The 16,048-nt window shown below is 43.4% G+C and overlaps 1 protein-coding gene across 1 annotated transcript in view; it reads left to right on the top strand.

The window, feature by feature from the left end:
• Window positions 1–14,472: 14,472 nt before the first annotated feature.
• Gab2 (GRB2 associated binding protein 2) overlaps window positions 14,473–16,048 on the top strand; it is a 187,797-nt gene continuing 186,221 nt past the window's right edge. Inside the window, exon 1 of the mRNA XM_063256410.1 lies at window positions 14,473–14,908. Within this exon, the coding sequence (XP_063112480.1) occupies window positions 14,831–14,908 (78 nt within the window). The 5' untranslated portion in view covers window positions 14,473–14,830. The remainder of the gene's footprint in view (window positions 14,909–16,048) is intronic.

A 16,048-nucleotide genomic window follows, 5' to 3' on the forward strand; every position in this document is an offset into this window, starting at 1 on the left:
ATATTTGTATTCAGTCTGCAATCTGAAGTATGTAAAAAAAATTTTTTTTAAGTAGGTGAATGTAATAGTCAATTGTAGCTTCTGCCCGGTTTGTATTCCAAATTAAAAGATAGAAGAAGCAATAAGAAAAGAGCAGAAGGATGTGAGGGCAATCTGGCTGCAACATCTGTCACCCCATTGATCCCCAGGTTGACTTGGCTAATCTGGCTAGCTAGGCAGGTGTCCCTTCCCTCCCTTACCACTCCCTGTGCATCCTCCCAAATCTGCACTCTTGGTAGCAGAGGACAGAGGAGGATTCTTTCCTTAGTCAAGAATATATAAGTAAACTGAGTATAGTGGTACACACCTGTAATTCCACACTCAGGAGGCTGAGGCAGGAGGATGCTGTGAGTTTAAGGCCTGTCTAGGCTATGAAGTGAGTTCCAAGGCCAGCTTGAACTATGTAGTGAAACCTTGTCTCAAAAAAATAAAAGAGTATATGAGTAGCTGTGTTCCCTTACTTGAACCTCCAAGAATACTCTCAAGAATAGAGCAGAAAGCAGCCTTAATCACTTGTACTGAAATGATTCAATAGAACTTCCATCAGACAACATCTCATTAGCTCATGGTCAACACCCTTGATGGAACTTGGACATTCTCATGTTCCCAGGAGTCTTGGGTTCTTCTCTGATCAGGTAAGGCTCTGGGTAACTCTATCATAGCCTGGTTTGGAGCTCGGTGAATTTACAGCCATTATTAAAACAATGGGTTGTTTCTGGGGGGACATTTATAATTACAGAAGCTGCCAGGAGTTTAGGTGGTTCTTAAACTTTATTCAGGCAGCTACTCATTGAATTAATGTGCCTCATGACTCTTGAATTTTTGCTATAGCTTTACTGTTTGTAATTGTTAGTAATACTATTTAGACATTGTTTTACAGTTTATAAAAAATTTTAATATATTGTCTTAGTTCATAAGACAGTATATTATGAAACTTACTCCTTAGAATCTTAGTGGACTTGAAATTCATAAAGATTAGATTTATTATGAAAACTGGGAATTCCTGACACAGTAGGAATACCTTGATCCAGGAATGCTTCAGTTTGTAGACAGTTTGGTTCCCAAACAGAAGCATTCAGCAAACCTGTTTGCAAACTCATCAGGTGATGAATATGAATGCAGCCATCTTCCCAAGAATCCTGGAAGGAATTAAGTTGGTGAACCAAGCTATTACTGTATTGAGAGAGAATAAGACTATAGATGAGTTTTACTGCTCTCATCCTCTAAAGAGACTAAAAATACAGAACTTTCTAGTAAACACAGAATTTTGCATATTAGTATAGAACAGAGTTATCTGTTGCTGTTGTGGTGGTGCTTGGAATTGAACCCTGGCAAGTATCATACCACTGCATTTTAAGACCCCAGGTTCATACTTTGGCCTCTAATTTCCTTGTTCTGTAAGAAAATATAAAGAATGTAAAGAAACATGTTGATTGTGTTTAAATACATTTTAGTAAACAGAAATATTGAAAATGGGACAAAAAATCCTAGACCCAGAAGTGTCTCAAATTTTTTTTTTTTTTTTACCTCATTGTAGAGTGGTGGTGCACATCTGTAATCCCAGATGTCTGGGAGTCTAAGACATAAAAATTACCAAGTTTGAGTCCAGCCTGGGGAGTTATTAATAACATCCCAAAGTGGTAGACTTTTGGTATTTGAAGATGACCTGAAAATGGAAACAACAGGCCTGGCTTGTCTAGCAAGTTTTTCATATTACAAGTACAGTATAGAACAGAGTTATCTGTTGCTATTGTGGTGGTGCTTGGAATTGAACCCAGGCAAGTATCATACCACTAAGCTACACTGCTAACCTATTAGGACTGTATTTGGTAGAGCCTGAGCTATTTATGACTGTGACTCTGATTCAAAATCTTCTCTACACACTGGCTCAGCAAGAATGGCTGATTTGCTATTCACTTAGGATCCTAGTTTTGAAAAATCTCATTATAGAAAATTGTATTCTTTCCCTCTCTAAATATACACACACACACCCCTCAGTTCATGAACTTAATCTGTTGTACAGTTTTGGAAAAGATGGTGACATTTGTGTTTGTGACTGTTGTGTTTGTCACCTGATGCAGCGTTTGCAAACTAAAACAAAATTTTGCTAAACATTTCTGTTTGCAAACCAAATGGTTTGCAAATAAAAGTGTTCGTGAACCAATGTACCAGTCTGTGTGGGTATCTTGTTTCCAACAATTGCTAGTACTTTACCCACTATCCCTTCAGTGAATAGGAACTAAATACCTCAAGAGAGAACCTCTTCCATCCTTAAGAACTTCAGTTGTTAGAAATTTCTACCTGATAGTAATGAAACCTGCCTCCCTGTAAGGTACAAACTCAGTGAATTAGAAACACAGCAGCTGTTTTTTCTTCTCCCCAACCTTCTCTTCTCCAGTACAGAATGCCTGTGGTTCCTTAGTTGGACAATCTGTTCTTGCGCTGAAGTGCTATACCTCTCCAGGTTACTCATGGGCAAATATGTCCTCTAAACGGACCCTTCTATTGGTAGTAGGTGTTCACTTAGCTGCTACCCAAGTGTCCTGTCATACCACTGTTGATATGAGGAAAGCTTTAAGTTTCTGGCGCCTCCTTCCCATCTACCTCACAGCCCAAAGTGGTTGTTTCACTTCCTGTAAATACTCTGAAAACCTTAATTACAATTTCAGAGGATTCTGGAATAATCCTAACCTTCATTTGGGGATTGTAAAGATGGACAGTGTTCATATATAGAGACTGTAGAGACAGCATGAGGTACTGTTGAAGCACAGTAAGTTCTTTCACTGAAGGTTGCCATTAATATATCCATTTTCTTTGCAGTACTTCAGAGGATGACATCTGATTCCTATACAGTTAGGATATGGTTCTTTAAGTGTAATTTCCATCTGCCACACACTGCATTGCAGGATTTTATATCACAAGCTATTGGGTCAGATTCTTACCAGAAAATGTGCTGAGTATTTGATATCTTGGAAATAATAGTAGATATATGGAGAAAAGACTTTGGTTTAGGTGACATTCCTAGCTGTGTTACTTTGAGCAAATTAACCTCTGAGTCTGTATATCCATCTGCAAAATGGGGTTAAAGCTGCTTCTACAGTGTCATGAGAAGCAATAAAAACTGTGTTAAAGAGTTTTATAAACTGAAAATCACTACACATGTGTATGGTCTCCTAAAGAAAAGCTTTTTTAAGAAACTCAAGATCTGTATGAGCTAAGGTTTTTAAATTTTGAATCAAGTATTTAATAACTACTAAAAATTATAAGAGAAACCAAAAATTATAAGAGAAACCACACCTATAATGCCAGCACTAGGAAGGTTGAAATATTGAGGATTATGAGATCTAGACAATCACCCTATCTTAAAATACACACCAAAAAGCATGTTGAAGCTTTTAAATAAAATTTTAAATTCCTATTACAGCAATTTGTAAGAGCTATGAACTGAGATTAAAAGAATATGAAAACATGAAATCAGCTATTACAGGGAACTGATATTGAAAACTTTCTTTAAAATTTCTTAGGTGATATTTGGTTTAGGTCAATAAACTTTTACCAAGCACTCACTGTGTTGTACCCAGATCTTTGAGAGAACTAAGACATGCTTCCCCACCCTTTCCTATAGTCTTCAAAGTTTATTGTATCTTAAGAGGTACCTGGGAGCTTACTAAAGTTTCTGATTACCTTTTCCTGCCTTAGAAGATCTGATTCAGTAGGTCTGGAATGCAACAGCTTGTAATTTACAATTTTTAATCCGTTACCCTGAATAGCTGATGTAGGCATTTAATTCTGAACTGAGAAACCTTCAGTGCGGTTTTGATATTTTTACAGTAAAGAATAGGTAATGATTATATAAATGTCCTGCTCATTGAATAAGATACTACATTCAATAGTCTGCATTTGAGCTTGTTTTCACACTCTGTTTCAAGGATGGGAAAGTCAGCCTGCAGAGTGATACCCCTGGGAGCCCATGTAACATAACACAGCGTAGTCTATTGCTTTTCCTCAGTCTCTTTTAATCACCCCGCCCATGTTTTTGGCATTCTCTGCGTGTGTTTCTCCCTACTCTTGTTCCTTGTATGCTACTAATATATCAAAATTCAAGTGCCCCTCCTTCCTATTTATCTCCATACATAACAGTTTTTTTGAAAACAACAATTTCATCTAGTTTGGTAAATGCAAACTTATACCAGTAAATGTTTCTCAAACAGGAATGGGCTGTTTGTTAATCAACAGGCACACACACACACACACACACACACACACACACACACACAAATTGAGAATTCAACTCCCAGCACCTTGCCCCAAAATAAATAATAATGTGGAAATTTTGTGTCTTTATGTTTTACTAACTCTTAATTGACTTTTCCCCAGCAGGTCAGCAGCCCTAAGGAATTCTTTAGAAGTCCTCTGTGCAGATTCCTACCCTGCATATAGAGTTGGGGTGTATACTGCACCCTAAGCTTTGCCTGTCCACATGCTGCAAATGGCCTTGAGTGGCTCTCTCAGGCTACACACCTGTTGCCTCTTAGTCATCCAGAATCAAAATATTAACAGCTCTTATCACACTGTCTAAAGGCTATGGGTTTTATTTCAAGGGTGGTGACACTCCCAAATGCAGCTAGGACTTCTATATTTTCTCATTAGTGTTTATATTATTTATGCTTCAGGAAGCCAAAGTTTGGACAATAGTGTCCAGACTCTCTTCTTTCATTGTGCATTCTCAGTACCTTAATGCAAATACTAGGTCTCAAGCTGTCATTTTTCTTCTGTGCCAGAATGTAAGCTCCATTACAGCAAAGAACACATTCATCTGCGTATCTGCAGTGCCTTGGAGCATGCCTGGTACATAGTGAGCATTCATTTAAAAAACTATTAAATGGGGCTGGAGGTGTGCCTCAATGATAGAGCACTTGCCTAGCACCATGCGTGAAGACTTGAATTCAATTCCCAGCACCCCCCCCCAAATAAATAATAATAATTTTAAAATTTGAATGAATTACTATGATCAGAAAAGGGTGGAGGGAGAATATGCCCATCCAACAAAACAAATGTTCCTTAAAGAACAATTTCATGGCTTGTCCTTCGTGTGTCTAAAATGTTAAACTCACCATTTCAGCACAAATCCAAGCCTATTACCATTCTCTGAACATAAGCCCAAAAGTCAAGAACCAAAACCAAAAGTAATTATGGATTCAGCTAGTAATCTCTCTCCCTCTCTCTCTCTCTCTCTCTCTCTCTCTCTCTCTCTCTCTCTCTCGCTCTCTCTCCCTCCCTCCCCCCCCTTCCTTTCCCTCTCCCCCCACCTTGAACTAGAACCCTGACACTCTGAGCTGCTTCCTCAGCTCTGTTTTTAAAACTTTTTTTATTGTGATAGGGTCTCACTAAGTTATCCAGACTGGGCTCAAAGTTTTGATCCTCCTGCCTCAGCTTCAAAAAGTGATGGAATTATAGGCATGTAGCACCATACCCAGCCTAGTAATCTGTCTTTATGATCTCTGTTAGTAGTAAAGGCGATTTCTAGGCCATCTCTTCAGACACTTCTTCTGGAATGCAGTAACTCAGTAGTTCTCAAGAACAATCTTCATAATTTCTTTGATCTTCTGTGAACATACCTTTCCCATAGCATTACGCATATACCACTGTAACCCATCTGTTTCTCTCTCTAGAAGGAACCTGAAATTCCTAGGGTAACTGGTCAAAACCAGGAGTAATAGTGCACACCAGTAATCCTAGCTACTTAGAAGACTGAAGCAGCAGATAGGAAGTCTGAGAACATGGGTAATTTAGTGAGACACTGTCTCAAAATGTAGCTCAGTACAACGGCACTGGATTAAATACCCAGTACCACCAAAAGAAAAAGAAGAAAAATTTCAAAAAGACTGATCTTACTTATCTTAGCATACTATGCTGCACTTAAGGTAACAGCAAATCTGAGGATTGAATAACATCTAAAAATTATTCCTAAATACCATATACTTGAATACTGTATAAATGTACTTTGCATTTAAAAGAAATGCATGCTTTTTCAGGTGGTTTTAAAGTGTCAAGTGGTAAGTACTGTTACTGTCCGGCTGGTGGGTTATTCGCTCTGCCTAGAAAGAATTTCAAGGTAGAGAGTCAGAAGAGGACTGAGCTAAAGTATTTATTGTAAAGCAAGAGCAGAAAGCATTTATTATAAAGCAAAAGCAAATAGCCCCCAGGCAAATGAACTTGGGTGGGGTCTAAAAAGGGTTGCCAAAGAGTCTTTTGTCTGGATATTTATTTATGTATTTATTTAGGTACCAGAAATCAAACTCAGGACTTTGTGCTTGCCAGACAGACCCTGTATGGATTTTTATATATACAAAAATAACTACATCTCAGCCACGTTGAGGTCAACTGGGGGGTCACAAGCAGGAAAAGCTGATGTAGAAGTGAACCTGTAGGAGCTAGGAGTATGTAGCCGGTGTATTCTTAATTGTGGTCTAATGAGGCCTTGGGTCACTCAGCCTCCAGGTGCCCTGGCTTTGGTCATCAATGTATCCTTCATAGAATCTCTCTGAGTCTCTCAGGCTCAGTCTCTTCCAGATGCCCCGGTTGCTTGTCACATTTGTGGGCCTCCTTTTGCCAGAACTTTCCACACTCCCACCTCTCATGAGCCAGTGACACTCTAAGAAATCTCACCCTTCTGCATGGCCTGTAATTACTATTGGGAGCCTCTTGTTAGGCCAGGAAAATGACACCCAAACCTTAGAAAACAGGCCCTAAGCCCAACTATGCCAGCACAGAGGACTCGTGGTTCTTCAAGTCTCATCATTTCCCTGTTTCAAATACTGGGTATGTCCTGAAAAAAAAAAGATTGATTTTTATGTCAACTTTCCAGGGTGATTACTTAGTTACCAAACTACTCTTCAGAATGGACTGGTCTCATTTTGGGAAATTAGGGCTGAAAAAAAAATAGACTTCAAAACATGAGGGTGCATAGACTGGTTGCCTGAACCAGGACTACAGAAATGTGGCAAGTTTCAGGCAATTATAGACAACAAGAGACATGAAGTATATTCTACAGAGTGAAAGAAAGTAAGCAAAGCACTCAGAGATTGAAAGCCATGTGGTCTCAGACAGACACACATACACGCATACACACACAGAGGCTGCCCCATTTTTGCTGTGATTACTTCCTGGTTGCTACCTATCCTAAGGTCATCAACTTGCTCTCAGGTTCTCTGGTATATATTTTCTACTAATAAATTCCCCAATTGAGTTTAAGTAAGTTTCAAGTGGGTATCTGTTTTTGCAAATAAAAGGAAAAAAAATACACTATCTCACTTAGAGGAATAATTGTCTATACTTTTTTTTAAGTCATTACATTTTCCATGCCCACATGTTATCCTAGAACAATTTTAAACGGGAAATTATTTAGAAGGGGGAATTCCTGGTAAAATAAGATACTATAGGAAGGCAAGTGGCTCTTTTGCTTTACAAATTTTTTAATATCCTAAGTCACAAAAAGCAAGTGAATGGAGACTTATTTACAGAAATGACTGAACACATATCAGACCTTTATGGAACATAAAAGGTTTTGAAGAACCAACACATTTGGCAGGTTCCCAAAACATCTATTTTTGAAGATTCTGTTTTCCAGAACTGTATTAAGAACGGCCTTTGTCATGAAACATAGCTGTGTCTCAGATCAGACAAAACTAAAAACTAGAAGAGACTAAATAAGTATCTGTGCCGAGAGCAGCCCAGACCTTGCTGTTGGCCTGGCTGTAAACAGTGATGGCCAAACCTATGAAAGTAGCAAAAGACCTTGCTCTCCAGGAACAATTCCAAATGTGTGCAGGCTTTGTGCACCCTGTTCTTTCAACCCTCCTATGCCACACTGTGAATTTTGTGCTCACTGAAAAGAACAAATTTTAAAATATGCATGGAAAACAAGGGAGTTGTTAGACTTATTTGTCTAAATCAGGAAAATTTCAGAGATTTCTTAAGGTTTTTTCCTAGAATGTTGTAAACATATTACATTATGATAATTGCTTCCAACCACTATAAGAAAACAACAACAACAACAACAAGAAGTTTCCAGCTCTTCTGCTGCATCAACACTGGACCCTGGAGATGCTTGCATGTCATCTGACTGCAACTACTTTCCTTTTTTAGTTAATTGTGTTAAATGTGCCCCATATCGTCTAATCCCAGTGGGGCTGTCATTTAGAAGGGAGCTGAGGGGAAGCTGTTTTAATTCTGGCTTTTGTTTCAGCCACTAAATGTAATGCCACATGATTGTTGACCCAACAGTAATCCAGTTAAAAAAACAGTCTTCAGAGTTACTACATCATCAAAATTAACCCTGATTACATCAAATTATGTTGAAACAGACCACAGCTGTTTGCCCTGTTGAAGCAACTGCTTGAGAGCTCAGCCAGAAGATACATCTGGGTGTCAGAAAGATACATTTTGGGTTTATTTTTGTTTCTCAACACAAATGTAGGAGGGAAACACCCTGTTCTGCCTGGAATGTCTGGTGGGAGCTGAAAAGTTCGTGATTTTCCAGCAGTCAAAAATCTTCATTTCTAAGAGAAAGGAACTTGAGAACTTTTGTATAGTTTTCTAGAAAAAAATAAATAAACAACGGTGTAAGAAGGAACTCTGAATCTGTTGAATATTGCCCAGTGAGAAAAGCAATGAGGGTTGAAACTAACCTGAGCGAAGGTGGTGGCATTTTCTTTGCTGGGCTGTATGCGGTGACCTGCTACACTACGTCATCCCACTCTGTGACACTGGATTGTTTGGTTGTGAAGTATTTGCAGGCAGGTTGTTAAAAATGACATTAAAATTAGATTATAGTTAAAGTGGAAAGTATATATATTGGAGAAGATGTGGAAAGACTGGATGGAACCCTCATACATTGCTGGTAGGGATGTACAAAACTGAAGCCACTGTGGAAAATATTTTAGTTTTTTTTAAAACTTGAACAGCGTTATTATATGATCCAGCAATTCTACTGTTAGGTATATATCTTAAAACAATTAAAAACATATTCACCCAAAACCCTGTATACAAATGTTCACAGTAGCACTATTCATAATAGCCAAAGAGTGCAAACAATTACAATGTCCTTCAGGTGGTGAATGGGTGTGTAAACTGTGGTACTGTATATCCACTTAATGGAATATACAGCCATACAAAAGAATGAAGAACATAAGCGCTGCAACATGGTTGAGATTTTAAAACATTATACCAAAGAAAAGAAGTGAGGTACAAGACAAGAGGCATAGACTGATTCTGATCATCTGAAGTGGCCAGAGTTGGCAAATTCATAGAGACAAAAAGCTGATTAATGGTCAGTTGTCAGGGGAAAGAATGAGAGTGACGAAAATGCTCTGGAATTTTGACTGCTAATGAGCAGGGGGATGATGAAAAGGTTCTGGAATTCCGTAGCAGGGATGGTTACACAACAGTGAATACTAGAAACTACCGAACCATATACTTTTTTGGTACTAAGACTCGAACTCAGAACCTTGTGCTTGCCAGGCAGTTGCTTGTGCTGCTGATCTATATCCTTGACCCTACTTTATTATTTTTTTTTTTTGAATCATATACTTTTTCTGGTACTGGGAACTGAACTCATGACCTCATGCTTGCCAGGCAGGTGCTGTGCCGCTGAGTTATCTCCCTGGCCTGAATCATACACTTTAAAATGATGACTTTTATGGTATATGAATGACATCTCAAAAATTAAATTACATAAGGTTACAATTTAATAAGTTCCAGAAAAAATCCCAGCAGCATTGTTGGAGGTTAAGGCAGGTGGATGGCAAGTCCGAGGCCTAGGCAATTGCAAGACCATTTCAAAATAAAAAAAATTAAAAAGGGCTAGGGATATATCTCAGTAGGAAAGCCCTGGATTTGATTCCACTGGGGAGGGGGGATATCACTTGATAATTATTTTTCATTTCATATTGTGCTCTATTATTTATGTCTGTTGTATCTTTGTGTTGGAAATAGTAAATGGTGCTGTACTACTGTGTATCCCTTGACTCTAATAATATTAAGTTGATAGCTTGAAATTGGCTGTGGGAGGAGTGCAGTGATATGAAGATTTACAGTACAAAAAGTGGGGATGCACTATTAATAAGTATTAATAAGTCAGACAGTCATATGGATAACTCTGGTAGAAACACAGAGCCAGATGAGATGGTGACCTGAGGACTTTGAATACCCTGCAAATCAGAGACTAACAAATCCTCACAGTGCACACCACTGGCGCAGGAGGAAATGGCATTTCTGGTCAGCTGGTGGATAAAACCACTTTGAAAAGGGGACAGTGCTCCAATTTTTTAATGTTGTATCTGCGTACAAGAAGTTCAGGGTTAACGTTCCTGTAGGACTGTCGCAGATATCAGAAGAAAATAAAAAGATTAAACTCAGTCCCAGAAAGAAGACTATCTGAGGAGTCTGGACAAGTGTTGAGTTTGGAAATCGAGGGTTAAAAGTTAGCTCTGTAGAGCCTGCAGGTAAAAATAAAAAGGTCAAAGGAGTCATTGTTTTTAAAATTCCCCAAGAGTTACAGCCATCAGCAAATTAAAACATTCCCTCTACCTTCTTAGCCCTCTAGCAAGGCTGCTGGCTATGGCATAACCACTCCAGCTTCTTCTATTTTTGTCTTTTTGAGACAGGGTCTTGCTATATAGTTCAGAGATCCTTCTGTCTCAGCCTTCTGAGTCTTGGGATTATAGGCATGTGCCACCACACTTGGCTCCAACTACTTATAAATACTTTCACAGAGACTGTGTTCTGCCAGGGGTTGCTCAGTGCTGGATGGCATGGTAGTCCACAGCTACTACAAGTCATCCTTTAAAGTTTTACTTAGTTATTTAGTGGTACAGAGAACCGAACTCAGGGCCTTGTACATGCTAAGCAAGCACACTAGCACTGAGCTACAACCCAGCCAAATTATGTTTTAGAGACTTGTTTTTATTTTTCTGGTGGTACCTGGGATTGAATTTAGGGCCTTGTACATACTAGGCACTCTACCACTGAGTTGAGCCTCCAGTCCTATTTATTTATTCTTACAACAAACATTGTGTGCCTGACCCCTGCTAGGTTAGCTCTAGGGATACAAAAATGAGGAAAACAATCCTACTATCCCAGTTCCTTAACAAGTAATTAGGTGTAACGAAGTCAAGCTGGTAAGCATTAGGGAAAATGTTCTTCACATATGTTCAAGGTCTAATTAAAGCTAGGCACACTCTCTCAGAGCAAGTAAGGTGCCAGCTGCACAGGGTGGCTTGAAATACTAAAGCACCCAGCCCAGCCTTGACAGCCTGTTCTTAGGAGAATATGACAAGTTTGCAGCAGGAGCTGTGCAACAGTGATAGTCCCACCCTATCCAGAGTCCTAAGGGAACCTAACTGCCACCAAGCAACTAGCATGGCTCTGGTTATTCACTGAAGAGAAACTGAAAAAGTGGACTTGCTCAAACTTTTAACGGAAGTTGATTTCCAAAATGCCTCCCACCCAGTATAATGTTAAGTACTACCTCAGTTTTCAGCCAGAGTGAGGAAGAACAATCAGGTCTTAACCACACCCCCAAGCCCACTTCCTGATCTCATCCTCGGCCAGGTGCCAAGAGTTGACTTGAATAAGGGTAATTTGAGGAAAAGAACAGAATGGGCTCAAAGCAACCAGCAAGCATACACCTTTAGAAGAGAGGCACGTGTCCTGAAAGTCACCAGCTGAGGTGGCTCACTGACTTGAGCATGAAGTCACACTGACTTTAGCATACGGCACTCAGTTCTGAAATTAACCTGTCAACTAAACTGAAGGGGAGAAAAGGCAGAAGGTCTGGCACACAAATATCCATCCCCACCCCCAGTGCAATCACTGACGTCAGGCCTGCCGTGAGCGGTACTAATCACTCCAGCCTGGTGTGCAGTTGAGCACGGCTCGCTCTCCAGCCCTCCCAACCCGTTCCTGGGAGTGTTCCACCAGCCATGCACCTGCCACTGGCCACAAACCCTCAGCGCTGAGAAAGTCACGGATATAGGCTGTTGCTGATGACATTCAAAGCCACACTGCAGCCTTTAGAAGACAGGTTTTGTGGGGAAGGGAGAAAGGAGTCACTGGGAGTGGGGCAACATTGGTGTCCATGCTCTTTTCTCAGGTGTGCGTTTCTCGGGGCTCATAGTGCCCCCTTTCCGTAACGTAGTCGTTTCCTGAGAATTTGATGAGAATGTAGAATGGCCCAAAATGCTCTGGGAGTCGGTCATTAATCCCCGCCCCCAGGAAATAGCAGTGGTCTTTAATCAAAATTGCCTAAATTACGGCAATAATTTACTGATGCATGTCCCTACAGGGGTTACGGGAGCTGTCACGCCAGCTCTTTCCGATAGATGGCGCCCACCCTCGTGTAAATAAATCATTCACATAATTTATTTTCCATTTTTCCTGGGAGGGAAAAAAACAGGGAGTGGAGAGGGTTTAGTAAAGGTCCAGACAGGAACGTTCTGTCCAAAGGCTGTTTCCAAGCCTGGCACGCCTCTCGGGCTCAGAAGACTAATCCATTCCAGGGTGCAGCCAGGGACCTCAGCAGCAGTCCTGCCTTTCGCTGTGCAGCCCCCGCAGGACAGTGCAGTGATGAGGAACGGTGCTTGAGTGTTCGGGTAGGAAAGGACGAAGAAGAGGCCCTGTCTCTAATTTTTGGGATAAGGATGGGGGTGTTTAGAAGACTTCCTGAAGCCCATATACTGTATCCTGTTGAGTTTGAGACCCTCTTCTGTCACTGGTCACAAAATATCAAGCTTTTCTGTTTCCACGTGGAATTGTACATAACAACAGGATCTTTTGCTAAACAAAAGCAAACCCTAAAAAGTTTCTGGCAGAATGCAACCTCATGCTAACCAACTTTGGATTAACAGTCTGTGACTTGAATCACGTAACTCTCAGAGGACATGTAAAAGAAGACTTTAGTCCTAAGGAGAGATAGAGCATATGTCCGTCTGACTTTCATCACAAACCTCAGTGCAGCCAAACCATGCAAATTTCTCAGACTGCAATCCCAGAGACTTGGCATTATGACTCACATGTGAATGAAGTCAGAGGATTACTTTATTTTGGTTGGGAGTCACTGCCTCTTGATTGATTTGGCAGACTTAAGTATTTTGATACAGCATTTGTGTCTCACAGGAGTTTAAGACACTGAAGCCAAAAGTTACAAATGGTCTCAGTTCTGGTGGTAGCTCTTTGTATGTGGCTTAAGGATCCCTAAATTAAAATTAAAGGAGCTCTGCTATAGCGTGATAGTTTACATTCTATCCAGTAGCACACTGAATACTGAAAGTCAGCAAGCCTTTAGAAAAGATAAGTACATGATAGGGAAGTAACTGGAGTGGCTGAACATTAACCAACTCAACCAAGATCTATTGGAACAAAGGATGTCAGACTACTTGGAAAGACTAATTACATTGCATGGCGACCAAGAAATGAGCAGAATAAACAGTCTAAAATGACACAAGGCAGTAAGGATGACTGCTTCTCCAAATCCTTTGTATGCAGCACGGTTCCCCCATGGATAAAATAGTTTTCTATCTACTTCCGAGAGCAGTGAACCAGAGGACCTGTCTTTTAATGATGTCTGTAAAGGCATTTTTGTGGTCTTTTGGAGGAGGCTCCCCCGCCCCCGAAGTGCTGGTGTGAGGTGTTTCCACATACTTTCTCTCAGAACTCACCACAATATAGTGAGAAATGTATGATTAAATCGCAGTTTACAGAGAGGTCTCACAGCCTGAGTCAGCTGGAACTTTGAAATTTTGACTTCAGTTTCTTGGTCTTCTGTATCACTTTGCCCTTCAACTCTCTGTGAAGTACGTTGACTAATTTTTGCTTCCCCAATTACTAAAAAAATCATACGAGTTTTCTTCTAAATTGCTTTCCCAGTGGTAGTGTGGGAGGGAGCCAGCTGGACTTTGTTTCCGGCAATGAGCGGCCCCAAAGCTGGTCTGTAGACCTTAAAGCAATACCTCACCTTGAAAAGACCTCCACCCCAACTGAATTAGAAACTTGGCTCTTCATTATAGTAGCTCTGAGACCTTGACTATCTGTAAAATGGGGACAAGATTGCCTGGCCACTCTGTAGATGTATGAAGACCATCATGTAACCAATGACCGCTAAAGCTCCCGGCTCATCGTAGGTGCCTTCCTTCTCTTGCCAAGGGGGTGCGAGTTAATAAAACCCCTGCAGGAAAGCGGGTCACTAATTTCTGCCAGATCCCAACCCGCTGAAACCTGAAACTCTGGGAATGGCCAGGAAACGCAAGAAGCCCTCAGATGTCTTCTCTGAAGACTCTCCCTAGAAAATCCAGGTGCAATCCCGGGCGCGCAACCTCTCCCACCACACCGCTCCGCTCCCACCGCCACCATCGCCGGCAGGGGCGAGGTCCTCTCCAGCGCCAGCTGCTGCAGGCTTCAGGAAAAACACCAGACCCAGAGGGCGCGCTGGCGGGCCGCGGCTCCGGGCGCCGTGCTGCGCCGGGGCCTCCGGGGTCCGAAGCCCGGGCGTCCTGCGTCGGCGACGGCCACCCTGCGGGGGCGCGGCGGGCGGTGGGCGTGGCGAGCGCGCGGCCTTCCTGGCGGGCGCCCCCGCCGGGCTGCCCGTGAGCGCCGAGTGCGCGCGCGCCGCCTCGTCCTCGCCCGCGGCCGCGGGCCGCCCGCCCCGCCCTCCCGACTGCGCACCGCGCCGCTGACCCAGCAGCCCGCGCCCTTGTCCGCGCGACCCGGCGGCGGGCTCCCGGCGGCCGGCACCATGAGCGGCGGCGGCGGCGACGTGGTGTGCACCGGCTGGCTGAGGAAGTCGCCCCCCGAGAAGAAGTTGAGGCGCTATGTGAGTGCTGGCGGGCGCGGCCGCTGAGGGGCGCCCCGCGGCGCCGGGGCTGAGGGCGGGCGGCGCGCGGGCGGCGGGCCGGGGCTGGCGGGGCTCGGCGGGGCCGCACACCTGTCACAGGTGCGCGCCGAGGGGCGGGGCGGAGCCCGCGGCTCCCCGGGCTGCCGCGCCCGCCCCGAACTCAGCCCCGTGTGGAAGTTTGTACCGATCGTTTCTGGAGACCGAGAGAGTTGGCTCCCGGGGCTGGGGGGCCCCGGCAGCGCGAGCGGATTCAGCCTGCGGGGTCGGGGGGCGGGCGGGGAAGGGGGGCGTAGACGGCGGGGCGGCGCGCGGGCCCCACAAAGGGCGAGGCGCCCGCACCCTCGCCCCTTCCCTTTCTCCGCCTGCCCTCCCGCCCGCCCCTCCCGGGGGCCGCCTGCTTCCTTCCAGTCCGCCGCCGCTGCATTATGGGCAGCGTCAGAGGCATGTGCAGTCCTCGTATTAAGTGACTCATTTGTTTGTCCCCCTTCTTTCCCTTTATTCTGAATGTCTCTCAAAACGCCGCCCCCTCCTCCGCCCCTCGATGGTGACACTGCAGTTTGGTCCCAACTGGCCCGGGTTTTGTGTTTTGCAGCCCTCGGTGTGTGAGGTCGGGAAAGATCAGGGTTTGCAAATGCCAGGTGGTGTCAACCGACAGGGATAACAGAAATTGCTGGGACAGCCTCTCCCTCCGGGGGGGGGGGGGCTGGCAGCATCAGAGGAAGGTAGCACAGGCTGGTGCTGAACGGTGAGGAGTTAGGAGTTGTCCCTCCGCACACCTCCGCTGGAGGATACCGTGCCTGGCGAGGTCAAAGTACAAGATGTTGCCAGTTACCGAAATCTGGCTGAAATCGGTCCTCGGATGCTCGCAGTTTTAAGCGTACTAACAGGCGTCCAGCGCTCCGTCTTCTCGTGGGAGCCCTTGTTACACTGACTTGTAGCACTGGGCTGGCGGGGGTGGGGGTTACCTCCTACTTTCCACCTGCCATACATCAGGGGAGCCCTGAATAGACCCTGCCCTCTGTCACCACATCAGTGGCTGGCCATGGGAGGCAGAAGCTTAACAGTTTCCTGTCTTCGCTTTCTCGATCAGAATCAAGGGACTTCTGGCCTCTGGACTGA

This window comes from Cavia porcellus, unplaced genomic scaffold (assembly GCF_034190915.1).
Source record: "Cavia porcellus strain 051 isolate PalLab524CR breed Dunkin Hartley unplaced genomic scaffold, mCavPor4.1 scaffold_9, whole genome shotgun sequence".
Classification (NCBI taxonomy): Eukaryota; Metazoa; Chordata; class Mammalia; order Rodentia; family Caviidae; genus Cavia; species Cavia porcellus.